Raw genomic sequence first — 26,885 nt, 5'->3', positions numbered from 1 at the left:
AGTTATTTTTAAAAGCACATGCACAACTCATCAGGGTTTAAATCCTAGTATCCATAAATAAGTGGTCTTTCAATAGAATTTTTGTGAGATTATGGTTGTGTTGTTTTGAACTTATGCTAGGGAACATATTCGTCAGGTGGTAAGTGTGCTGTTGCGTGTGTAATGATGTGTATGGGTGTGCGGAAATATTTGTAAGTTTTTTTTTATATATATGTAAAGCTTTTGAGGGGAAAAAAAGAACTGAGGCCGATCTGCTTGTTCCATTTCCGCAGTGTTCAAAACCAGTTGGCCGCTGCCTGCCTGCGGATGCTCTGAGAAAGTGAGAAGTCCATTCGGACTGCTGCGTGAGAACAACGCGCGTACGGGCGGCGCCGACTTCGACGTCGACGCGGACTCCCTCCTCCACGCTCGCCGGCGGCCGGAAGCTCCTCCGGGTGAAGGTACGGTTGGTTCCCGAGCGAGCCCCAACCCTAAAACCTTTGACACGCCGCCCGCTTCCCTTCCTCCAGTCCACCGATCCAATTTGAGTTTTCTTTTTTTTTTCTTCTTCCTTTTTCCTTTGCGCTTGTTCGTTGGATTGGTGCTTGGTTAGAACTCGTTACTCCGGCCGCAACGTCCAGCGGCTATTGTAATCTGGAGAGTGCTTCAATACTCTGTGGATGCGATGCGATGCGATGGTGTTTCGAGTTGTTTTTCGTTTAAGCCAGCAGGTGTGGTGTGCGGGATTTATGAGAAAGATATATTCGATGATTAGCACTAATTTGATCTGATTTCGACCACTGTGAAAGTTATCAGATAGAAATGAGTAGTATGTGGTATGTACCAAGCAATTTATGGTTTGGATGTATCATCATTCAGCATAGTGTTTCGTCAATTCCTTTGTCGAATGCGTAGTTCTCTTCCCTCCTTAGTTATTCTTTGCTATACTTGTCAATAGCGATGGTGTGTATTCATAACTAGTGATTTGTGAACCTGGAAATTGTTGTGATGTTAGTCCTTTCATTCTTGACTTGTATTTGTGAATCATGATTGCTATATGTTCCATGTAGATGTTTTCGAGAAAAAATGTGTTCCATGTATATTGTCTATTTATACCAACCTGCTGTGGTGATTCCTCTACATAAAAGTATGTGATTTGCTTAGTTTGGAGGTGCCTGAGTCTTCTGTTTCTGATTTTCCATATTATGCTTTGTTATGCGCTTTAATTTCTCAAGATTCATATGCCTTTTTCCCCTTTTAGGCGTCAGATTACCTTGCAGCCACCAACTAATTCATGGAGTCGGCAGAGGTGGCTGCTTCTTCCACATTCGGGCCTACCCCAGAGATGGAGAAGTTCCTGTGCGATCTGCTGCTTGACACGGCACAGCCCATCGCTGAACGCTTCCGTGCGCTCTTCTCCCTCCGCAACCTCCATGGTGATGGCCCCCGCTGCGCCCTCCTCCAAGGTCTTACCTCACTAACTCACCCACTCATATCAATGATAAAGCTTGTTGTTTAGTGACAATTATTCATTGATGAAGACTACTAGAATAAAGGAGCTTTAGAAAGCTAATATATTTGACTGTTTGATGCATTGCTCAGCTGCAAGGGATTCTTCTAACTTGCTTGCCCATGAGGCTGCTTTTGCACTTGGACAAATGCAAGATGCTGAGGCTATCCCTGCGTTAGAGGCAGTTCTCAAAGATCTTTCACTTCATCCAATTGTCCGCCATGAGGTAGTAATACATAAGAGTTTAATGCCATCTTCTACTTTTAGTGCTGCACTATCCGTTTGAGAAGTAATATATATATATATATATATATATATATATATATATATATATATATATATATATATATATATATATATATATATATATATATATCAATTGATTAGGCTGCGGAAGCCCTTGGTGCTATTGGCCTGGAGAAGAGCATTCCCCTGCTTGAGGAGAGTTTAGCTGCTGATCCTGCCGTGGAGGTTCAGGAAACATGTGAGCTGGCTCTTAGGCGGATAGAACAACAAAAGAATGCTGGTGTTTCTGAAAGCACAACCATTTCACCATTTCTCTCAGTTGATCCAGCATTACCTGCAAAGCAAGGACTTTCGGTACACCAACTAAGGTATGTCTTTGAGGCAGTCGTACACTTTGTTTGTTGTATTTCATATGTATTTTCTTGCTAGTACTAGTGTGGTCAATATTTTTCAGGGAGATTCTTCTCAACGAACAAGAAAGCATGTATGAACGTTATGCGGCTCTTTTTGCACTAAGGAATGATAGCAGAGATGCTGCTGTTTCTGCTATAGTTGCAGCTCTAGGTGCCAAAAGTGCCCTTCTAAAGCATGAGGTATTCTTGAATTTCAACTAGTCTCTGTTTGCATCTTTTTTCCACAAGCATGAATTATGCTAGTCTCCTCTCTTGTTACAGACAAAACTAAGCAATTGTACCTACTCAGCTCTATTAGTGTTCAGGATACTCAAGATACTATTTTATTTAAGATAAAGGAGAAGGCAAATAGCACTAGGATTAACTAGGATCGATGGCATATCGCTCCAGATTCCAGAGTGCATATCGCTTTACAAATCTCTAAAGATCATGCTGATCTACCCGTTGAGATAATGAAAAAAAATTCCATGTTCTTATTGTTTAGATGCTTGTTTTGTTCTTGAATTCAATTATTTTCCTTCTGCAGGTTGCTTATGTGTTAGGTCAGCTGCAAAATAAAGCTGCTTCGGATGCGCTTTCCACCGTCCTGAAGAATGTTGATGAGCATCCAATGGTCAGGCATGAAGCTGCTGAGGCCCTTGGTTCAATTGCAGGTAACTAATACTGCAAGATTTGTTAAGTCTCATATTGAGCGTCCATATTTCATAGTTTTCTGAGGGTACTCCCACTGTCATCTACAGATCAAGAAAGCATTGCACTTCTGGAGGAATTCGCGAAGGATCCTGAGCCTATAGTCTCCCAAAGCTGTGAAGTCGCGCTCAGCATGCTCGAATACGAGAGATCCGGAAAATCCTTCGAGGTATATTCCCTAGATCAACAGAAATAACCTTTGTGCCTTTGTGGTATCGTCTAACCGGCTTGTGTTTGTTCCATGCAGTTTTTGTTTCTGCAGACTCCTGGGGTGCAGCAGGAGTCCTGAGTAAGATAGATATATCTACTCCAGGCTTCTATATCGATCTACTGCCAAGCTGACCGACAAATTTTGTCATCAATTTTGTCAAGACGCTTCACTCCTATCAATAGTTATACCATAAGAGTGTTTGTTGCTTATGTTTTTCACCACTATTGTTTCTCCTGGTCTCCTGCTGCTTATGTCTTGGACCATGAGAGTCAAAACAGCTAGTAAGAATTTACCTGAGAATTTTCGGTTTCATGGTAACTAGAAATACCATGTAAAACTTTACACAGATAGTCAATGATGTATCGACATAGCAACATTAAATATTGAAGGACTTCATGAGCAAACAGAAAGAGAACAATAGGCGGACACGTTCTAGAGCAAAGGTTGCTGATTACCTGTTAAGAGTGGATTGTTCCTATCGAGAATGATTGTATACTCGTTTTACATGATTGTGACTGTTTTGTTCTCTTTATAATGGTGAGTTCATGTTCAAGCTACCGGAAACAAAGCTGGAAGTTAAATCTTTGAGTAAATTTCACAAAACTACAAATACTATAATCAAACTATCACAAAACTATAAATTTAATGTATCGTAAAATTATAGATTTAACATCAAGTTATCACAAAACTAGACATTTAAAATGACGTGTCACAAAATTATCTTTAGTAACTAAATTATCACATAACTATAGGTTTAGAACCAATTTAGTCACAAAATAATAATGTTTATAGCTCCAACATAACAATTGTGTTAGGGATTTAAACTCTGAAAGCTATAGTTTTGTAATGACTTTAATATTAAATATACAGTTTTGTGATCTTTAACCTTAAATCTATAGTTTTGTGATAAATTTAGTGCTAATTCTATACTATTTAGCCTGAAATTTTCTCTAAATCTTTTCCAGTTGATAGTAGCACAATAGTAAAAAGAGCTTCAATTTCAAGTTGAATAAAAGAAATTCACGAATTTCAGTTTGAAAGCACGATAATTTGGGACGATGCAGTTGAAAGTGGAAGCTCCGAAAGGTGAGAACTGAGAATAAGCGATGGTTAAGACCATAAGCGACCTGCGAATGACAACCATTCCCCAAGATATCACAATGGTCGTTCATTGGGGGTTGGCTTAAAATTTTGCGACACCTAATTTCTTGTACATGAAAATTTGTGTTTTAGTAGGGATTACAGCCAGTCCCTTCAAATAGACAATAATATGATTTCAATATCCTAATCGATCTGCCTAAGGAAACAGTGAAATGCTAATCGAATAATTGTCTGGCAAATCATAAGTCATGTGCAAAAGTAGATCACAAAATCCTTTCGTCAGGAAGAACAGTCTCAACCTCCACAGTAATGCATCAACAAATAGTAACATTCACGCTCAAAACTTTGCTAAGCAAGAGGCTCATTGCCCAATGCATCAATAAACGGTAACATTCACGCTCAAAACTTTGCTCAGCAAGAGGCTCATTCACTTCACCGGTTTCAACAACTCGAGCAATGCCATTGTTGATGTCATAAGAGGTGATCAACTCAGATTCATAAATATCTCCCAGAGAAAAATGAGTTGACCGATATGGCGTGCGACATTCATGCTCCCAGCATCCTTCTTCCGATAATCCGGTAGCCAAAAAAGTGTGTTCGCATTTCATAGCACTTCTTTTTCTACCTGCAAACAGCCGGGGGATGTTTGGATACAGACCACTGATAATGACTTCGTCAATCAACATCAAACATTGTCCTTACCTTAGTTTTTTTGGTACAATTTTGTAAAACTGTGAAATTTTTGCACCGCTCTTCTCTGCCTGTATTCAAGACAAGAGTTTTTCAGCAAACCCCAGGAAGAAGAATCGAGTATATGCAACTATGCAGGCATAACAGGTGATTGCACAAAAAAATCATTACAGGGAGGAAATCAAACCTGAAGGTCCTGAACGAAGCTCTCAACTGATGTTGTATCATTAGGTGAAAATGAGACCCCGTCTCTCTTCCTTTCTACAATGTTCTTGTTCTCGTCTACCTGTCATTGAAGTATTAAAATGAAGCTAACATATTAAACTCAAAAGCAACAGTGAATTAAGATGCAAAAAATAGTCAAATAGATAATGCGTTTTGGCCCCATTCACAAAAGAAATGAAGCGAGCTTAAACTAAATCTATTCACAGTAATGCATCTATGAGTAACATTACACTGTCACACAAATATTACAGGGATGGTGACATGTGGAACATATGTATATTCACCTGGTCTATCAGTCGTTTAATAGGACGACGAAGTGATTCAATTGTTGTCTGCTCATGTAATCTTTTCAGGAGGATCAGTGGAATGGTGGCTACTTCTGGAAAAGAGACATGATAGCACCATTGGGCAAAATGTGCAGACAGAACATCAATAGCTGAAAGAATGCACTCCTCGTGGAAGTCTCTTGACTTCAGCATATTCTTTGGCACCTAAACAAAGCAAACAACAGTTAATCAAAACCATTTTCAGGTGATGAATCAAATGATAAAAATACAGAACTTAAAAAAAACTGTATTATTGTAAAGCAAGTTAAAAGAACCAATCAAGAAATATAACTAAGAAAAGGGTGAGTTTACAGGTTACCCATGCATTGAAAAAGATCATTCTTGAATGCTAAAAGGGCCACTAATGACACTAGTCTTATAATAAGTTTATCTTACTGAGTTAAGGCAAGTGGCCTGGTAGAATGATAACGAGTCATTTTAGTGGCTTTAGAAAGGCATGAAAGATCACATAACATCCACACATTATCATCGCAAAATGTGCCCAGTAAAGTGGCATACCTTCAATAGTGATGAAAAGTTGACCTTTGCTTTTTTTCCTTGTTCTTTCTGAGAGGTATCTCTAAATTCTAGGCAATCAAATAACAAAGATGGAATTGGAAAGAACATCTGACTGCAACTAGAAAGCTCATTCAGCATCTGCACAAGCCTCAGTCTCAATGGTAAGTAACGTGTGCCTGGGAATAAGTGAGCCACTCCTCTTATTATTTGAACAACTGAAGAAAGTAATGGATGCATATTGTAGTCCTTGTAGTTACAACAAAGAAACCTAACCCATAGGTTTACACAGTTAATATATTGCCAGTTATCTACCTTCCTGAGGTCTTCCTGCAACAACAGTCGAGATTGCATGTAAATATCCATGTGGTGCCAACAAAGCAAAAAAGAAAGCAAGGCGTTTAATGTACAAGAGCAGATATCCTATCCTTTTCTTTTAAAGATGTGAAAAGGGCATGTATATCAGCAAGAAGTTTTTTCTTGTATGACTGTACAGAAAGAACTTTTCTATTCATAGCAACCTAGCAAGAAAATGTAATTGGCATGTCATAAATTCTAAATTGTAAAAAAGATGTGGTGATAACTGATTGACTGCACTTTGTGAATTCAACGTTCACAGTGCAAGAAGGAACTAATCAACAACATAACATATATGCCTCAGGATTTCCTTTGACTTTACTCACTTCAGTCTTCAGACAGGGAAAAAAATATACAAACCAGAATGTTTGAATGAAGGGCATTTTAATGAAACTGGTGTTTAGGTACCATTTTCAGGCCTGGATCCAGACCAACAAATAAAAAGAGACCTGAGGATTTTCTAGGTAGGATACAATAGAAGTGCAAACACAACACTAGAATTAAGCAGCAGTATATACCTTTTCTTTTGTTTTACAAGCCTGCCTGAGAATAGAATTCAGTTGTCCTATAGAGGTAGTTGCCCTCTCACATGATTTCTGAACATCAAGAGAATAGAGCTCCACTAGACAGTCCATTAAAAAATCAATGTGCTTTATATTTCCTTCATTCACAAGCTTGGAACTAGCAAGGTATGTATTATAAGATTTATTTAAGCAGAGATCCAAACATTCTGGTAACAGCGAAGCCACTTCCCGTATCATAAGAAATGAGGACAGAGACAAGTTATGATCTCCACTGGCCCACAAACGAATTAAGATCTGCAAAGTTTTAACAATATACCATGAGCTAATGTCAACTAATAAGAAAAGAATTTGACACAGCAGATATATTATAGAACCTATTTTCAGATAGTCATAGGGTAACTGAACAACAAATGTATGTCAGCACAATATAAGATACTGATACCGCAACAATTCTGACACATCAGGACCAATAGGAAGTGTACTGGACCTAAAATGGTTAAAAAGGAGCTATGGAAGAAGCATTAATGGTCAATTACACTAGATTTTTGGAACAGCATACTGTTTTGAAGCTGGCAAAAGCATTAACAGATATAGATGGCTTAAATGAGTTAAGTAAAAGCATGCAGCTATCATACAAACACAATGTCCATATAACAAGGCACCAGCGAATAGAACCATCATTTCTCCTCATCTCTACAGCATAGCAGTCAAACAAGTGCTGGAATAGCAGATATTTCTCAAATGGTTACAATGTAAAGAGAACAAATTTAATTTTCACCAAAAGATAAGGTATAGTTGACTAGAATAGCTTTCAAACATGAATACCCTTGGGTACAAGAGAACACACAAAATCAAGTTAAGTATTAACAAGCAGCATCACCAACAGACAGAAATACCTTGAGGAGCCTCCTTGATGTTGATGGATATGCAGAAAAAAGAACTGCGGATGCTCTCAGTCGAGTCAAGACAAATGCAAGTATTTGGTTGTCAGTAAGTTGACTAAGCAGATCAAGAGAATTCTGCAAGTAAGACTTTACGAGTGGTTCAATAGTTTTCCATTTCTTTGCACTTCTCAGATTCATAATTTTCCCTTTGTTTACATCATCCGAAATTTCTAAGAGAGCATGGAAAATGTTGTCTGCTTCGGAAAGGACAAATGTTATTATCTGATGAAACACTTCAGTACTTTGAATTCTCTGCACAGAAGGGCTCTTGGAAACACCAAATCGACAAGCATCCCGGTAAGCATTTAATAGGCTGCGTAGAGAAGGTGCTTTAGGTTCCTTTGCAACTAACTGGCACCATTCACTTATAGTCTTCCTTGTCAGTATCTTATCATTTGAAAGATTTTCATCACTGGAGTCAGCATCATTATCCACAGAGTCCATCTCATCTTCATCAGAATCCTATTGAAGTTTGAAAATGAAGCATAAAAAACAAATTTTATTTGGCAAGATTTGTTCACATGGAAAGTAAATTATATATAAAAAAAGGTGTAATCTGAATTGCAGCGGCTCAGGCACGAACAACCAATTAGACAATCTTACCTCTTTACTTCCATCACTCTTCAACTCTGATTGCCATTTTTCAAGGTAGTTTACAAACTCAGGGTCCTACAAACAAAATTAATTCTGACAATCTGAACACAAAATACCCAAAGAAATATACAGTAAGGCCCTAAAATTCCAGAAAATGCGACTATTAAAAGCACGAACACATCATCTGCTCATGGAGGACGTGATCAATCAAATGAATGTCTAGTACTTGAGCTACATAACTGGATGTATAACCAATGTAATTCAGAATAAAACATTGCTGTGTTTACATTCAATAAGAATAAAGTGATGCACACACAACTATAGAACTGTAAATCAGCAACCAAGTGCAAGATGTCAAAAGGCAGATAAACCTAAAATTGTGGTAAATAACAAATATATATACTAGTAAGCACGCATGGCCAAATCTAGAGAGGCAATTTTCACCTTGTCCATCAACTTGTTCAACTTCTTCTTTTGTTTTTTTATCTCTGTATTCATCTTATCATTCTCGCCATCTAAACCATCTTGGACAAAACAATCTGCACAAAATATTGAGATAATTGGATATACTAGAGCAGCATAAAACTGAATTAAGTTTTGCATCATCAAACACTAACCATTGACAGCATTGCCATCCTCACTGTCAGAATAATATAGACATTCAGAGTCCTGCACAACGAGCAATTCAGGGGCAATATAACAGACAATAGATAATGTCACTGGTTGGAAACAGCAAACTTATCCAAAGCATGCTATAGAGGTTTTGGGAGCCTTGATGACACACTATTGGCAAGAACTGAGCCATGGTGACTACGGCTGCTATAGTGATGAGCTAATGATAGCCAACCATCATACTTGATATATAATGTACTAACATACCAAAAAACTGTTCATCTCTTGCCAACAGATACTACAGTCTCCTACTTGGATTTTGCACAGAAATAAGCAGATTTGTGAAGAAAGTTTATCAACAAGAATAAAAAGGAATAATGCCTATGCCCTTGTCAATAGGATGGAATTAAGAAAAAGGCTTGATATATGTGGACCAAGCTCAAGCTTGGACAAATACAAATTTGTTATATGCTTGAGCACAATACATGGAAGGCATCACAATACTGTAAATATGGACAGTTGTGAACATTTTTTAAAAAAAAAGCATGATTCTTTATGATGGAATGAATGCTGGTTGTGGATCAATGAATAAGATCCTCTGAAAAGGATAAGCAGACATACCTCTGAAAGATAACCATCACTATCAGACAGATCACTGTTTAATTCACATTCATCTTCCGGGAACTCTAGGCCATTAACCAAAGCTGCAGCATCACCGTTGTTCCTAGAGGAAAAGAATTTCGAATTTATTTAGTAAATTAAATAAAAGAAACACTAAATGAACTATTGTGCAGTATTATCATGATTAATGAAGTTGTAAAGTTATGAAGTTGAATTGAGGTTAGTCTATTGCATCATTTGAGTTGCAAGCAAAGTTCTGGTCAGTCTCAATATCTAGTACAATTCAGACCAGATCAATTCCATCCAAAAAAACAAACCGACACTATCAAATGTGTGAACCTAGCAAAGCATTGCACCCTCCCCTTCTAGTTTTCACCCTATTGTATGTTGGAAAGCATCCTGATAAGCCTACCAAAATAAACAAAACCGTAAGGAGAGGTGAAAGATGATTACATGACGTTATCGATTGCTCGCTGCGGCATCTCGTCATCGCCATCGCCATCGCGCTCGTTCCCGCGACCGCTCCCACCTGAGGAAAAGAAGAGCATATGAGCTACCAACAGAAGAGCCCCCGTGGACTGGAGCCGTACGGAACCAAACCACCCGGAGAAGAGGGAGGAGCAGGAGACGACGGGGGAGCACGAACCTCTGCGAGGGCGGCGGGCGAACTGCGAGCGCTGCTTGCGGTTACGCTTGGCGGCGGACTGGAGGTGCTTGCGCGCGAACTTGCGCGCCTTCTTCCCGAGCTTCTTCGCCATCCCCTCCCCTCTTGCCTCGCTAGGGTTAGGGTTTCAGGTGTTCTCCTCTCTCTCTCTCTTCTTCTTCTTCTTCTTCTTCTTCCTCCTCGAGAAGACGGTAGCGCCGGCGCTCCGGCGGAGTTGTGGGGTGAGGGTTTTGGGGTTGAGGACAAGAGAAACGTGGGCTTAAATGGGCCTTCTATGGAGCGCATTTTGTGGGCTGAGGCTGAACAGCTCGAGTACATTTTCGGACACTTTGAAGTTTTTTTCCATCCCATTTTTCACCCTAAACTATATAAAATCCGTTATTTTTTATCTGATCCTATCATCCTAAGTTTTCACAACCCAAATAGTAGTTTTTATGTAGAAAATTTTTAACTTTTAGTTATATGCCAAATGCAATAAGGTCATTTCAGATCCCTAAAACAAATGTCTAACTATTGATAGACTAACGAAAATCGTTAGACAAGCGAGAAAGATAGAAACAAACCCAATGATATATGAGAAATCAAGTAAATATCATGAGCTTAGTTTTCAAGAATCACCTGAAAAATCAACGACACTTACGCTGCATTCGCCATGTGGTGTTTGGGAACAAATCCTACACGCACGCAAAATAAAGTGATTCATTAGCGTATAATTAATTAAGAATTAGCTACAAAATTTTAAAAAGTTAGATTAATATGATTTTCAAAGCAACTTTCGTATATAAAACTTTTGCAAAAAAAAACATCGTTTAGCAGTTTGAAAAATGTGCGCGTGTTCGGTTCTTTCCCCTTCTTTTACATGTTTAGCAAAAAAACACACGCTTCTATTAAGGCTGTGTTTTTGTTGAAAAGAATGTGTTTGGTTGGGTTTGACGCAGTCGGATAGGAGATGGTCGTCTCTAAGAGCATCTCCAACAGTTTCTCCATCCCACTCTTCAAGCCAAATTTTAGCCATTCTAGCCCAAAAACGTGCTCCAATAGCCTCTCCAACTGGATGACTAAGCCATCCGGCTGGCCAAAACCCCCCTACACTAGCCAAATTTGGACAACCAGAAATCATTGGCCAACCGTAGGCCCCACACAGATTCCTCCCCCCTCCCCCCTCTCTCCTTCGGCTCGGATGGCGCATGCGGCCAAGACCTCGACGCAGGCGTCGTGCACTGCCGCGAGCACCGGCTTCCATGCGTCGCCTGCATCTCCAGGATGGTGCGGCGGAGCCCCTTGGCCGCGAGCGCTAGGCCGCGGGCGCCCGGCGAGGAAGAGGCTGTGGTGGGGTTCTTGGGGAGCCGAGCTCGATGCGGCGCAGAAGTGCGGACCGGCAGCAGAGAGCACGATGGCGAGCATCTTGAACCCACGCCGGAGTGCCACCATCGTCGTCGAGGTCGCCAGCCGCTGTCGCCGTCGTCTGCACCGTCGCCATCCACTGTCGTCGTCCCTGAGGTTGCCATTATCGTCGTCTGGATCCGGCTCCGTCCGACCTCCGTTGCCTCCGTCCCCACCGGATTCGGGCGGCGCGGCGTTGATTTTGGCGGCCTCTGCCGTCTCCGCCTATGCCTCCTTGGGCTGCGGTTGCCGACTTGCCGTCGTCGTTGCCATTCGCCGACGCCACCATCGCCATCCACTGCGGTTGCCGTCGTCATTTCCATTCGCCACCGTTGAGGAAGAGGAGGGGAGAGAAAATCCAGGAGAGGAATCCACCCGTTGCCGCAGTAACGACACGATCAATGTGTATTGAATCGCCTGCCCGTTACAGAGGTAATCTCGCGAATTCTGAACCGTTGCAAAAGAATCTCGAGACGTGGACGCGACGCACGCCACGCCACGCCCACGGCCTCGGCCCGGCTCGGCGCGCGCGCGTGTGACTTTCCGATCCCCACCTCAACCGGTCAACATGGAACCTCCAATAACTCCCTATTTAAGTTGAGGTTCTCCACTTTTAATTCCCAGGGTGGTATTATTATCTTTAACATTTATTATGGGCCCTTGAGATTTTAATAGAAAAATCGGGCCTAGCCCATTTATTCTAACAATCCCCACCAAATTTTATGGCTCATAAGAAATGTTCTCGAAGTTGAACCTGTTTGATATACCAGTGTTTTGGTGGAGACTGTTAAGTTGAACTTCCACCTAGGAAAAGAGCTACATCAGACCACAACTGAACAATGGACTATGCCTTGAATTGTCATTCTTGTCTGATCAGGTTTCACTCAAACCCTTGACTGGTACTGGGCTGCCGTTTGCATCCCCTCTGTTTGGAGCATATAAGTCAAACTCCAGGCCCTTTTATGAGTATCTAGAGATCGCCCAAATCTCATATACTGTGACTAGCAGTCGAACTCATATAGGTGTGTTCCTTCTGAGATGTTCTGCAGGTCAACATCTCTGCTTAGAAAAGCCACTTGAATCGCATTAAGGCATAAGCCATCCCACCATGCAGAATAGAAGAGAAGTACATCATGAAAATGAGCTCTTTTCAATGGTCTCTTCTCTCAGCCACACAATAGTTTGTTTCGCCATCCAAATTCACGGGATCTCCGATCACAATGGATAGGTTTCCACTATTGTGCAACCTTAGGTGGGTATCAAGCCCATTTCTCTTGATGCACTGTCTATCACATTACGTGGTAGCCCCTTGGTAAACTGATCTGCCAGATTTTTAGCCGTTTGGACATAGTCCAATGCTATTACTCCGGAGTTTTTCTGCTTTCTGACAGATTTCAGTCTTCTTTTGATATGCCTAGATGACTTCATGTTGTCCTTTGAACTGTTCACTTTAATAATCACTGTTTGATTATCACAGTTCATTAGGATAGCTGGCACTGGTTTTTCAACTACCGGCAAATCCATCAGGAGTTCACGAAGCCACTCGGCCTCAACTGTCGCAGTATCTGGTGTTGTAAGCTCTGCTTCCATTGTTGACCTCGTTAAGATGGTCTGCTTGCAAGACTTCCAGGAAACAGCGCCACCTCCAAGTGTGAACACATATCCACTTGTGGTCTTTATCTCATCAGCACCAGATATCCAGTTTGAGTCACTATACCCTTCCAGTACTTTTGGGTACCCGGTTGTTGATGCAAAACACACTCACTGGCCTGGGAGATCTGCTTAGCTCTAGTGCAGGTCCAAAGGTTGATGAGATGCGGGCGTGCCAGTCAGTTTGATCCTGCAACTGACAATATATGTAAACAGTAGATAAAACAGCCGATCGGCTGACAAGCCCATGGAGTAGTTCCAGCCGATGCCGATAATAGCCGATGCCGATATCAACCGATAGTGATAGGGTTTAAGCAATCGGCTATATGTCCAATGTAGATAATGATATAAAGGCAATCGGCTGATGATGATGTAATAAAATAACAATATAATCCAGTATAAACCAATCGGCTAGCAATACAATATGATAGAATAAGCATTGATCCGAAGGTTAAAGCATACATCTGCTGAAGGTCCGATGTCATAAAATCCATAGATTAGATTAAGCAGTGAAACCTTTGTTGCCATCGGCTATATCCAACTTATATGTATATGCAATCCTTATAAACCGATGCAACGTCCAGATAACTTATCGGCTAGCACCCCGATAAAACATTAGCATGAACCTATCGGCTTAGCAAGACTTATATTATCAACAACAATCTAGTAGGTCGAACCTAACCGATGCAGCACGAGATTGTATATGATAATCTAATACTCGATGAGCCGATAGATCTGTCTAATGTGATGGATATAGCAAATCTATTTAGAACAACATTGTGATTGTAGAGATATATCGGCTAAGACCGAAGATCGGACCTAACCGAGACAGTTCCAACTAAACCGATGCGTCTCTAAACACAATGCAATTGGAGATAGAATTGAGATATCAGGTAGGCAAATATATCAACCAAACCAGAGCGATCCAAGAGATCGAAGTGATGCAGCCTTGAACAACACAAATGTAGTCGACAGATTCACCAGAGCCGGCGGAACGTAGGACTTACCCCTTCGCCGGAGATCGAAAGCTGATGCAGCCCTGCGTCAGGTGCCAAATTCCGCCGGTTGATAAGTAAAAACCTCAGGAAAGAGGGTGGCGATGCGCCGAGAGTAGTTGTATTGATCGAGATTGATTGATTACAGGGACCCCTGGTACACAATTTATACCCTTGGGTCTATGGAGTCCTTGTCAGACAAGAAACAAACTTTCTAAAAGATAAAACAGAAACATAAAGTCCTTATCGGACACTAAACATACTTTCTTAAAGATAAAAGGAAACTAACAAACTATTCCTAATTAATAGATACAATTGCCTTCTTCGGACTCAATCCGCATGTGGCAATCCTCATGAAGCACCTTAAACGAACCCGACAATGGTTCCAACATCCCCTTGTCGGAATCGGCTACATCGGCTTCCTTGTCCGATTCGATATCAGTTAATACACCGTAGCCGATGCTGTTCCGAAGCCGATTTATACTCTGTTTCTCTTACCAATTTCCTTCCAAATCCGCTTCGGTCTTAACTCCAAATCCGATACATGATTTACCAAATTTGGTCGTTAACACCGGTATAGTGAATTCCATAGCTCATAGTGCCCTTTAGATAGCGCATTACTCTTTCCAGAGCCTGCCAATGATCATCTCCCGGATTTGAGACAAACCGGCTCAGCTTGCTTACAGCAAATGAGATGTCAGGCCTCGTTGCACTAGCCAAGTACATCAATGAACCAATGATTTGTGAGTATCTCAGTTGATCCCTTGCTATTCTTCGGTTTTTCCTTAATAGCACGCTGGGATCATAAGGAGTAGGAGCTGGCTTACAGTCACTGTAGCCAAAGCGACTCAAAACCTTATCTACATAGTGGGATTGCACAAGTGTAATCCCACCCTCATCTCATCTCAGTAGCTTAATGTTAAGAATAACATCAGCCTCTCCCAAATCCTTTATTTCAAAGCTCTTGGACAGAAAGTCCTTGACCTCCTCAATCACATTGAGGCTGGTCCCAAAGATTAATATGTCATCGACATATAAACACAATATCACTCCTTCTCCCTCACCATAGCGATAGTACACACATTTGTCAGCTTCGTTCACAACAAAGCCAGCAGATGTAAGTGTGGTGTCAAACTTCTCATGCCATTGCTTAGGTGCTTGCTTAAGGCCATACAAGGATTTCAACAATTTACACACCATTCCCTCCTGACCTTCTAGTACATACCCGTCTGGTTGATCCATATAGATCTCCTCCTCAAGCTCTCCATTTAGAAAAGCTGTCTTAACGCCCATCTGATGGACGAGAAGACCATAAGAGGCTGCCAGGACAAGTAGTACTCGAATCGTGGTCAAACGGGCAACGGGTGAGTAGGTGTCGAAAAAATCATCGCCTTCTTTTTGGGTATAACCCTTAGCCACAAGCCTTGCCTTGTACTTTTCAATTGTACCATCAAGCCTAAGCTTTTTCTTGAAAACCCATTTGCATCCTACAAGTTTGCACCCATATGGACGCTCAACGACTTCCTAAGTACCATTAGACATAATTGAGTCCATCTCACTGCGTATTGCTTCCTTCCAGTAGTCAGCGTCAGGAGATAAGTATGCCTCTTCTATGGTTTTTGGAGTGTCATCCATGAGTTATATAATGTAGTCATCTCCAAAGGATTTTGCAACCCTTTGTCTCTTACTCTTACGAGTATCTACAATGTTATCCTCCTCAAGATTTCCCTCAGGCGTTTGATCATTGTGTTCTATCGGTGCAAAGTGCTCATGGGGTATGACAGTTTCTTGACTAGAAGTGCTAGGTGTATTTTCATGGGAAATTCATTCTCAAAGAATGTGGCATCTCTGGACTCAATAATTGTACCAACTCGCATGTCGGGTACTCCAGAGTTTACTATTAAGAATCTATAACCCACGTTGTGAATAGCATAACCAAGGAACACACAATCAACAGTATTCGGTCCAAGTTTACGCTTTTTGGCTATAGGTACATTTACCTTGGCCAAACAGCCCCATGTTCGTAGGTATGAGAGATTTAATTTCTTCCTTTCTCATTCCTCGAATGGTGTTACTTCCTTATGCTTCATTGGAATTTTATTTAGGACATGACAAGCAGTCAAAACTGTCTCACCCCACCATTCCTTGGAAAGTCCCGTAGTGTCTAACATGGCATTCACCATCTCAGTTAGAGTACGGTTCTTTCTTTCGGCTACCCCATTTGATTGGGGTGAATAGGGAGGCATCCTTTCATGAATAATTCCAAACTCTTCGCAAAAGGATGTAAACTCATTAGAAAAATACTCTCCATCCCTATCAGACCTCAACCGTTTGATTTTCCTTTTAAGTTGCTTTTCTACCTCAGCTTTATAGGTCTTAAAGTAATGCAATGCTTCATCCTTTGTTTTCAATAGTGTCGGTGACATGGGATCGGGAGTATCATGACTAGAGGTTTGAGGCAGACACAATCGCCCACGTGGCCTGGCACCCTCGGGGGACGTCGGGCCCGAGGGTGATGTGTTCGCCCTCCTCTTAGTCCCCCCGAGGGGGTCGGGCTGCACCCCCCTCGGCCCCGAGGGCCGAGGCGCCCCGACCCCTCGTGGGTTTTCGCTCCGCGTGTATGGGGTAGGTGAGCACAGTGGGGCTCACCTAACCACATTTATTGCGGTTTGGCTGAGCGTGTCACGACGCATGTAACGTAGTGCATTGCACTCATTTATCCGGTCTGTGACCAGTCACAGACCGGTCAGATCGCGGGTTAGGTGGCGACAGGCGGTCTGACGCACACCTCGCCCCATCCCGTCAGGACGAGGGCTTCTAGGCGCTCGTCCCCAGCTGGAGCTAGCGTGTTACCTCCCAGAGATGGCACGTTAGTCCTGACCAGATATATGCCAGGCTTCATCCTAACCATTACAAGCAAAATGTTGTCTGAAGAAGGGCGAACATTTTGATTGCTAAGCTGACACGTGGTGGACAAGAATGACCGACGTGACTGGTCTGACTCCGGTCATGTCGTCAGCAGGCGGCCACAATTCCACGACGCGTCTGCTCCCGGCGAAAGTGGAGGTAGTTGTGGGCCGTCCCATCAGAAGGTGACTCGGACGGCAACCATGCAAATCTCCGTCCATTTATGAAAAGGTAGGGTAAGTCCCCAAGGAGAAGGGGGGATGGTGCATGTGGTATCCCCTTAAGATATAGAAGGAGGACCTTGCCCACTGAGAGAAGGAGAGAGCTTTTTCTTGGACTGGACCTTTCCAGATTAGGAACCGAGAACAAGGGAGAGGCTGGCTGATACTTTGTAGCTCTTTCATACACAGATCTCCCAAAACACAGGAGTAGGGTATTACGCTTCTCAGCGGCCCGAACCTGTATACATCGCCGGTGTCTTCTGTGCTTCCGGTCTCGCGAACCTTCCACATACAGATTGAGAGCTTAGAATCTCACCCAGGGTCCCCGGCCGAACCGGCAAAGGGGGGCCAGCGCGGTCTCCCGGTGAGGAGCCCCACGCTCCGTCAAATAGATACACATAACAAAATCTAGTGCAATCATCTATTAGTGTCATGAAATATTTCTTTCCCCCTTTAGTCAACACGCCATTCATTTCGCACAGATCGGAATGAACAAGTTCTAGAGGTGCAAATTCCTCGCCTCAGATGCCTTGTGAGGCTTGCGAGGTTGTTTCGATTGAACACAAGTATGGCACTTGGAACCTTTGACCAAAGTGAATTTTGGATTTAAACTCATGTTAGCCAAGCGCGTCATACAACCGAAATTCACATGACAAAGTCGTGAATGCCACACATTGGACTCATCATTCTCGTTAATATGGTTCACAACATTATTATTATTACACATGTCATCCAAAGAAAAGCGGAACAAGCCTCCGCTGTCATAACCTTTTCCAATAAAAGTTCCATATTTAGATACGACACATTTATTGGATTCAAACACAAGTTTAAAACCTTCTCTACACAGTAGAGAGCCACTAACTAGATTCTTCTTTATTGAAGGGACATGCTGCACGTTCTTCAGCTGCACAGTCTTTCCCGAAGTAAACTTCAGATCGACCATACTAACACCATGAACAGCCGCAAGCGACCCGTTTCCCATCAACAAGGAGGAACCTCTCCCGACCTGATAAGAAGAAAACAGGAAAATATCAGCACATACATGAATATTAGCACCCGTATCAACCCACCAATCAGGTGAATGAAAAACAGAGAGAACTGTAGGTAAAATTTTACCGTACCCCGATGTTCCTCCGCCCTCGCTAATGACCATGTTGGCAGACTTCCTGTCTTTGTGCTCAGGACAATCCTTGGCCCAATGCCCAGGCTTGCCACACACAAAGCAGTCTCCCTTTGCCTTTCCCTTGCCTTTCTTCTTAAAATTGGTTGTAGCCTTGGGTTTGACATCATGCTTGACTTTCTTGTTGTTGTGGGATGCGTGAGGGTTCTTCTTCTGTACCATATTGGCACTAGAACCTCCCTAAACCTTTTTGCCCCAGATGTCCTTTGCCCTCGCCTTCTCCTCAACACCCAAAGAGCCAATGAGATCAATAACACTGAACTCTTGTCTCTTGTGCTTTAGAGAAGTGGCAAAGTCCGACCAAGAAGGTGGCAATTTGGCAATAATGCCACCCGCCACAAACTTGTCCGGCAACTCACAGTTGTTGTTCTCAAGTTCCTTAGCCAGCATCTGAATCTCATGAGCTTGTTCCACTACAGAACGGTCATCGACCATCTTATAGTCATAGAACTGCTCCATGACATACAGCTCGCTGCCGGTGTCGAAAACTCCGAACTTGGCCTCAAGTGCATCCCACATGTCCTTCCCTGAAGGCATGTGCATATACACATCCACTATATTGTCAGCGAGTACACTGATCAATGCTCCACGGAACAGGCAATCCGAAGCCTCGAACTTAACCTCTTCCTCAGGAGAGAGAGGTGGTTCACTTCGTTTACCCCGTGAAACATAGAAACATTGCATCGCTGTCAACCACAATAGTGCACGTGCTTTCCACCTCTTATAATTTGAACCATCAAAAGCATGCGGTTTCAGTGTTGCAGCAAAGTCAACTACCGAAAATGACCTATCAGGTTTTTGGATTGTTGGAAATATGGTCATATATCAGCATATTTTAATCCAAAATATTAAGGCAATAAACATGACATGAACAATGTGAGGTGATCTAGTGATAAAATTAAACATAACCAGAAGCATGCTTAAGATAAAATAAGCATCAACATCATTTAGAGAACGCAATAACATTGCGACTAATAGATGTAACAAAAACAAAAATAGCAGTAGGATGGTATACCCTGTAAAGGTCCCTCCGCTGGATTGTGAGGCAGAACTGCCTCCGTTGGTGTTGTCGATCGGTGCGTCTCCAGTTCCTGGCGCACCTCCGTTGACGCCGCCACCAGTAGACATCGCCGCGACGCAGACCGAACAGAACCACCGACGATGATGAAGAGAGAGCAGTCGTGCGGAAGCACTCTCCAAAAACCTGATCACCCGCCTACCCGGTGCAGATCTCAGGCGAAGGTGTGGTTTCGGAGGCCCTGCTCGTTCCGATCACTCGTGCGCGTAAGCGATCAGAACCGGGGAAGCAGAAGCAGCATAGGCGCAAGCGTGGAGGAAGAACCAGCGATGGGAGAATGCGTGAAGATCTGATTGGGGGTCTCTGTTTGCGCGTGGAGGAAGAACCAGCGATGCGTGAAGATCTGATTGGGGTCTCTATTTGCACGTGGAGGAAGAACCAGCGATGCGTGAAGATCTGATTGGGGGTCTCTGTTTGCGCGTGGAGGAAGAACCAGCGATGGGAGAAAGCGTGAAGATCTGATCGGGGGTCTCTGTTTCCTAATAGCGCAGGAGAGGAATCCACCCGTTGCAGCAGTAACGACGCGATCAATGTGTATTGAATCACCTGCCTGTTACAGAGGCAATCTCGCGAATTCTGAACCGTTGCAAAAGAATCTCGAGAGATGTCGGACGCGACGCACACCACGGCCACGGCTCGGCTCAGGGCGTGCGCGTGTGCGCGTGTGGCTTTCCGATCCCCACCTCAACCGGTCAACAGGGAGCCTCCAATAACTCCCTATTTAAGTTGAGATTCTTAACTTTTAATTCCCATGGTGGTATTATTATCTTCAACATTTATTATGGGCCCTTGAGATTTTAATAGAAAAATCGGGCCTAGCCCATTTATTCTAACAGAAGTTTCCTAGCGAAAGCTCAGCTCTTCGAGGCCTGTTCTTGAGCATTGTAACCTCCTAGAGGCATTATCGTGGCTTCCGTTCTTCGCTGGTGAATCTTTAGGTGAAAACCATGTCCCGTTTCCCTGGGACGGGCAATGGCAGTGTCCTCGCGCATTGTGAACTTCTTGGAGGCATCATTTGATGCTCCATTCCTTTAATCTTTCTCCAGACGATCATCTTCTTGTAGTGCCACTTCTAACCTTCACAAGATGGCCACGTTGTTTGTATGAGGTAGAACGTATCCATTTTATCTCTCTCACTCTCTCCCTCTCCAACCAAAAGGTATGGCGTGCCAGCGATTCAACAGCCATGATTTGGGGAGAGACTATGATACCATGTGAGAGAAGGCGGGGATTGAAGATGCATTGAGTTAACCCTAGAGGGTAATATAATGTACATGAGGGAAAGGGAAAATACTTGAATGCCTATAACACACATGTATAGCACTCATACTCTAACAGAGAAGAAGATGGCGATGACTAACTAAAGCGCAAAAATTATATAATGTCCTATTGTGTGTTAAAATGCTTTAAATTTAGGTTATTGTTTTGGCTGCCTAATTTTGTCCGAGATGTGCCCATCAAATCCAACGAATAAATGAGTCATCGGTTGCATTTACTCTTAGCTCAATCGTTTACCCTTTAGCTTATCAGTCATAGCTAAAATTCGAATTTCATATAGTTTATTTTTTCATCGGGTTTTAAGTAGCTAATATAAGACTGCATATATAATTTTTTTTAGTCACAAGTTACTTACTCACTCTCTTTTTTTAATATATGATACATCATACATTTAACTTTTTAACACATGTTCGACTATTTTCATCTTATTGAATTTTTTTTTGCGAATGTATAAAATGTAAATTATGCTTAAAATGCTTTTAGTGATAAAACCACTCATGACAAAATTAATGGTAATTACATTAATTTTTTGAATAAGATAAATGATGAAACATTTATCGAAAATCAACTGTGTTATTTATTTATTTATTTAAAAGAAATAAGGTAGTATAATCAACTAGCTATCGAGACTGTTTTGTTGATGGCCTTACGAAAAGACTCAAGTGTAACCCAGAACCAGAGCCGGCGCCGCCGTCCCGGGCACCGGCTGCGATGCACGAGCTGCACGTACGGCATGCGTACGTGCATGCCACACGCGGCGGCATTCCTGGTTTCTCTCCCCCTCCCTTTCCTCTTGCCCGTCCATTGCCCACCACCACCACCCTGCTCTCCCCCCAGACGCGCGCCAAATCCCAAAATGCCCCACTACATGCGCCACGCCGCGCGCTTCCCGCCACCGCCATGGCCGGCTTCCTGCACCGCCACGTGCTCCCCCCGTTCCGCCGCCCGCCGCTGCCCTTCTTCCGCTCGGGCGGCGGCGGCCGGGGCGGCGCCACCGCCTCGGGGCCGTCGGCGGCGGGGGCGCCCGCCTCCGCCTCCGCCGCCGCCGCCGCCCCCGCGCGGCGGCGGCCGTGGACGCCGCGGCGGATCCTCGACCCGGGCGACGACGTGGTGCTCCGGTGGAACCGCCTCTTCCTGGTGACCTGCATGGTCGGGCTGTTCGTGGATCCCATGTACTTCTACCTCCTCCACACCGGCCTCAAGTCGTGCGTCACCATGGACATGCAGATCGGCGTCGGCGTCACCGCCGTGCGCACCGTCGCCGACCTCTTCTACCTCGCCCACATGATCCTCAAGTTCCGCACCGCCTTCGTCGCCCCGAGCTCCCGCGTCTTCGGCCGCGGCGAGCTCGTCCGCGACCCCGACCAGATCGCCATCCGCTACCTCAAGAACGACTTCATCATCGACCTCGCCGCCATGCTCCCCATCCCCCAGGTTACCTGCATCCGTATGCACATGCATTTCACAACCCCAAACGAATTTCTCTTTTTCAGATTGTAATATGTACGGGAGGTGCATTTTCACAATTCTTTTTTTTTCAAAATGTGATAAGATAAATAAATATGTGGCATATCACTTCACAAAACGTTCATGGTTAAATTTGACTTGCACAAGTAGAAAAAAAACAAAAGAAAATTGAAGTGCGTACTTATGCGTACTTGCACAAGCACAATCCAAAATGAGTTTATTTTTTTCAGATTGTAATATGCACATTATCTAAAATAAATAGCAATATGCAACTTCTCTGAATCCTGATCAATGATTCTCTTACATAATTCAGCTTATGCAAGCAGAATATGTGTAAACAAAACTGTTATTTTATAAACAAAGCAGATAGTAAATCTCCTGCTTGGAAATGAGATCAAATTTATCCTGAATCATGTTCACTTGTTGGCCTGTCAGATAGATTTGGATGGGAATTTATATGTGTAACATACATGCAGGTGATTATCTGGTTTGTCATACCAGCCGTGAACAACTCATCTGCAAACCACACCAACAACACGCTCTCGATGATCGTGCTGATCCAGTACATCCCCAGAGTGTTCCTCATCGTCTCCTTGAACTCCAAGATCGTCAAGTCCAGTGGAGTCGTCACAAGAACTGCCTGGGCTGGCGCTGCTTACAATCTCCTACTCTACACACTGGCAAGCCATGTAATGCATGATACCATCATCTTCAGAACAATTTTCAGAAACTAGAAGTTCATAAAAGTTCCTTTGCCACTTCCCCCGTTTCAAATTACTTGGCTTTGTGCTAAGTCACTTACTTTTAATTCTATAAATTAGATAGTATAGTTTAATAACATAAGTTCTATGTTTTTAAACTAGATTCACCATTATAAATGCTTTCAAAACATGCAATCCACATGTTGTTAAACCATACGAATTTTGAGAAATTGATGGTCAAAGTCAGAGCTGTTTGACTTAGGACAAACATAGAACGACAAGTTCAATACGGAGGGAGTAGTAGAGATTAAAGATTCTAACCCGAATATAATGAATTCATAGTATGCATCATATTGTGATGCAGGTTCTTGGGGCGCTGTGGTATCTTCTGTCGATAGAGAGGCAGTACACATGCTGGATGGACGTGTGCACTAGGGAGAACGGCACGAACCCGGCGATACCCAAGTGCTACATGAGCTACCTGGACTGCAAGACGCTGGAGGATCCCATCCGGATGGACTGGCACTCGCGCAGCGAGATCGACCACCAGTGTCTCCTCCCTGAGGCCACCTACGTCTACGGCTTGTTCGCCGATGCGCTCAACCTGGATGTCGCCAAGGTGAACTTCTGGGACAAGTATCTCTACTGCCTCTGGTGGGGGTTCAGGAACCTCAGGTATCTCTGAATTCTTGCATTCTTCTCACCTGATCGCAGATTGTTGTTGATACAGATAATGATGCATAATTTTGTACATTGATGTGTTTTTTTTCCTGCGAATTGTTTGTTAGTTCGTATGGACAGAACTTGGAGAACAGCACATACAGGGGAGAAACCATTTTCTGCATCCTGATATGCATCATGGGACTCGTCTTCTTCTCACATCTTATTGGAAACATGCAGGTATATAGCTTATGACTGTATTTTGCCTGAAGGTTTTGTTACTGAATGCATTCTTGTCTGAAAATTTTGTTACTAAATGCATTCTTGTCTGAAGATTTTGTTACTAAATGTTACTGAAAAACGCAATTTTACAAACTCTTGTTTCTGCTTTTGTTACTGAATGCACTTGAGAATATACATAGTTAAAAACAAATTGGTTATTGTTTCTGATTGCAAAGATGAAACATGAATGAATGAACATTCATTTGATTTGGATTGGTGAATGTAGACGTACTTGCAATCGATGACGGTGAGGCTGGAGGAATGGCGGGTGAAGCGGCGGGACATCGAGGAGTGGATGCGCCACCGGCAGCTGCCGCTGGAGCTGCAGGAGAGGGTGAGGAGGTTCTTCCAGTACAAGTGGCTGGCGACGAGGGGCGTCGACGAGGAGTCCATCCTCCAGTCGCTGCCGCTCGATCTCCGGCGAGAGATCCAGCGCCACCTCTGCCTCGCCCTCGTCCGCCGCGTCCCCTTCTTCTCCCAGATGGACGAGCAGCTGCTCGACGCCATCTGCGAGCGCCTCGTCTCCTCGCTGAGCACCAAGGACGCCTACATCGTCCGCGAGGGCGACCCGGTCAGCGAGATGCTGTTCGTCATCCGCGGCGAGCTCGAGAGCTCCACCACCGACGGCGGCCGGACCAACTTCTTTAGCTCCATCACCCTCCGCCCCGGCGACTTCTGCGGCGAGGAGCTCCTCACCTGGGCGCTCATGCCCAACCCCAGCCTCAACTTCCCGCAGTCGACGAGGACGGTGAGGTCGGTCACCGAGGTGGAGGCGTTCGCGCTCCGCGCCGAGGACCTCAAGTACGTCGCCAACCAGTTCAAGCGGCTGCACAGCAAGCGGCTGCAGCACGCGTTCCGGTACTACTCCCACCAATGGCGGAGCTGGGGCGCGTGCTTCGTGCAGGGCGCGTGGCGCCGCTACAAGAAGCGCAAGCTCGCCAGGGAGCTCAGCAAGCAGGAGGAGCTCTACTACATGCAGGGCCAGGGCGGCGACGACGGCGACGGGCACGACGACAGCGACAGCGCGCCGCTGCTCGGTGCCGGCGTCGGCGCCGGCGGAGACCACAGGGACGGCGCCGCCGCCGGCGCGGCGCACCTCGGCGCGACGTTCCTGGCGTCCAAGTTCGCCAAGAACACCAAGAAGAGCGCCGCGGCGCACCACGGCAAGGCGAGGATGGAGGACGTGTCCAGCATCAAGTTCCCCAAGCTGGCCAAGCCCGACGAGCCCGACTTCTCCCTCAGCTCCGACGACGTGCTGTGACACGCCGGCCAGCCTCTCGATCTCTTCTTCTTCTTCCTCCTCCTCCTCTCCGGCGATCGATCGATCCATCGATCGACGAGAGAGATGTACTCAATTTTTTTTTCTTACACGGTCATGGAATGGGATTAGCTAGTAGCGTGTAACTAGATATACTAGCAAGATGCAGAAATGGAATCGCATGGGATGCATTTCTGCGTCATCTTTGTACTACTGTATACTAGTGCCGATCGATGTAACGTGGTAGAAGTTGACCAATATACATTCAGTTCAGGATGTTCTTGCCAAGTTGCCATCGATCTCTCTCTCTCTCTCTCTCTCTCTCTCTCTCTCTCTCTCTCTCTCTCTCTCTCTCTGCGCTTTGTCAAAACCATATGTCTCTGCTTGATGTTTGTAACTTTGTATTAGTACAAAGCAAGTGTGGTGTGTGTGGGTGTATCGTGTATGCTTCACTAGGACAGTTCGCCTTAACAGCCAAATTCAGTTCAATTCGAAATTAATTTTCGTCATCATTTCCTGTTCAAGAAGAATCGGAATTTTGTTACCGCGAAACGTGTTGTCAATCTTTCACATTTTTATCACGAGGATATGAAAAAAAAATAGCCTGAAAGATATGATGACATTTCTTGTACTAACGAGGTATAAACGAATGACCATATAAGGTTTTGAGTTCAAAATCTCTATAAAAACAAATTTCAGATTAGATTGTTTGAGAGGCTAAGTTCTCAATTTAAAAGCCTGCATATATCCAGTTGAATACAGAGGTTGGGTAAAAATTACTCTTCTCTAAAAATAGCTAAAAAGTTAAAAGATTGACTCGGCTCAGCTCAATCTGTCGTGACTATGGGTTCACAAACCGATCTGAACTGAGCTCAGTACAAGACGATCAGAGTCATGGGCTTTGACTTTTTTGTTCGCCCCTACCTGAGCATCTGTGGTAAAACAAACCATGTAGAAAGAGTTACTCCTAAGTGCGACAGAAGTTGAGTCCTCAACATTGTTTTGATCTTTGAGGCTCTGTTAACAGTGCGCATGAAAAACAGAGTGGTCAATTAGCTATGATTAATTAAGTATTAGGTATTTTTTTTTCAAAAATGGAGTAATATGATTGTTTAAGCAACTTTTGTATAAAACTTTTTAAAAAAAACGCACCGTTTAGCAATTTGGGAAGCGTGCGCATGAAAAACGGAGAGGAAGGGAGTTGAGAACTAGCACTTACGAACAGAGCCTTAGGGGAAGTTAGGGCCTATTTAGTTCACGAAAAGAAAATTTGTGGGTGTCATATTAGATATTTGACCGGATATCGGAAGGGGTTTTCGGACACGAATGAAGAAACTAATTTCATAACTCTCCTGGAAACCGTGAGATGAATCTTTTGAGCCTAATTAATCCATCATTAGCACATGTGGGTTACTGTAGCACTTTATGGCTAATCATGGACTAATTAGACTTAAAATATTCATCTCGCGATTTTCCCCCTAACTGTGCAATTAGTTTCTTTAATCTATATTTAATGCTCCATACATCTGTCCAAAGATTCGATATGATGTTTTTAGAAAAAACTTTTGGGAACTAAACCAAACCTTAGTAACGAGCACTCAT

General features: G+C 43.6%; 3 protein-coding genes across 3 annotated transcripts; 2 read left to right on the top strand and 1 right to left on the bottom strand.

The window, feature by feature from the left end:
- Positions 1 to 255: 255 nt before the first annotated feature.
- LOC4351581 (deoxyhypusine hydroxylase-A-like) lies at positions 256 to 3,584 on the top strand. Its single transcript, NM_001423335.1, has 8 exons — positions 256 to 440; positions 1,241 to 1,445; positions 1,582 to 1,715; positions 1,877 to 2,103; positions 2,190 to 2,328; positions 2,675 to 2,801; positions 2,889 to 3,007; positions 3,086 to 3,584. The coding sequence occupies exons 2-8, from the start codon at positions 1,274 to 1,276 to the stop codon at positions 3,125 to 3,127; spliced, it is 960 nt and encodes a 319-aa protein (NP_001410264.1). The 5' UTR covers positions 256 to 440; positions 1,241 to 1,273; the 3' UTR covers positions 3,128 to 3,584.
- Positions 3,585 to 4,260: 676 nt separating this feature from the next.
- On the bottom strand, positions 4,261 to 10,422 carry LOC4351580 (nucleolar complex protein 2 homolog). Its single transcript, NM_001423334.1, has 13 exons — positions 10,206 to 10,422; positions 10,013 to 10,088; positions 9,560 to 9,662; positions 8,944 to 8,995; positions 8,771 to 8,865; positions 8,336 to 8,401; positions 7,685 to 8,194; positions 6,783 to 7,082; positions 5,911 to 6,237; positions 5,350 to 5,556; positions 5,028 to 5,126; positions 4,853 to 4,911; positions 4,261 to 4,775 (listed from the first exon to the last, which is right to left on the bottom strand). Exons 1-13 carry the CDS (start codon positions 10,315 to 10,317, stop codon positions 4,772 to 4,774), a joined length of 2,010 nt encoding a protein of 669 aa, NP_001410263.1. The 5' UTR covers positions 10,318 to 10,422; the 3' UTR covers positions 4,261 to 4,771.
- Positions 10,423 to 21,710: 11,288 nt separating this feature from the next.
- On the top strand, positions 21,711 to 25,578 carry LOC4351579 (cyclic nucleotide-gated ion channel 18). Its single transcript, XM_026021935.2, has 5 exons — positions 21,711 to 22,349; positions 22,859 to 23,071; positions 23,448 to 23,758; positions 23,872 to 23,983; positions 24,252 to 25,578. Exons 1-5 carry the CDS (start codon positions 21,816 to 21,818, stop codon positions 25,284 to 25,286), a joined length of 2,205 nt encoding a protein of 734 aa, XP_025877720.2. The 5' UTR covers positions 21,711 to 21,815; the 3' UTR covers positions 25,287 to 25,578.
- The last annotated feature ends 1,307 nt before the right edge of the window (positions 25,579 to 26,885 follow it).

Source organism: Oryza sativa, chromosome 12 (genome assembly GCF_034140825.1).
Source record: "Oryza sativa Japonica Group chromosome 12, ASM3414082v1".
Taxonomy (NCBI): domain Eukaryota; kingdom Viridiplantae; phylum Streptophyta; class Magnoliopsida; order Poales; family Poaceae; genus Oryza; species Oryza sativa.
The sequence above is the reverse complement of the archived record's forward strand: the minus strand, read 5'-3'. Positions and strand labels throughout refer to the sequence as shown.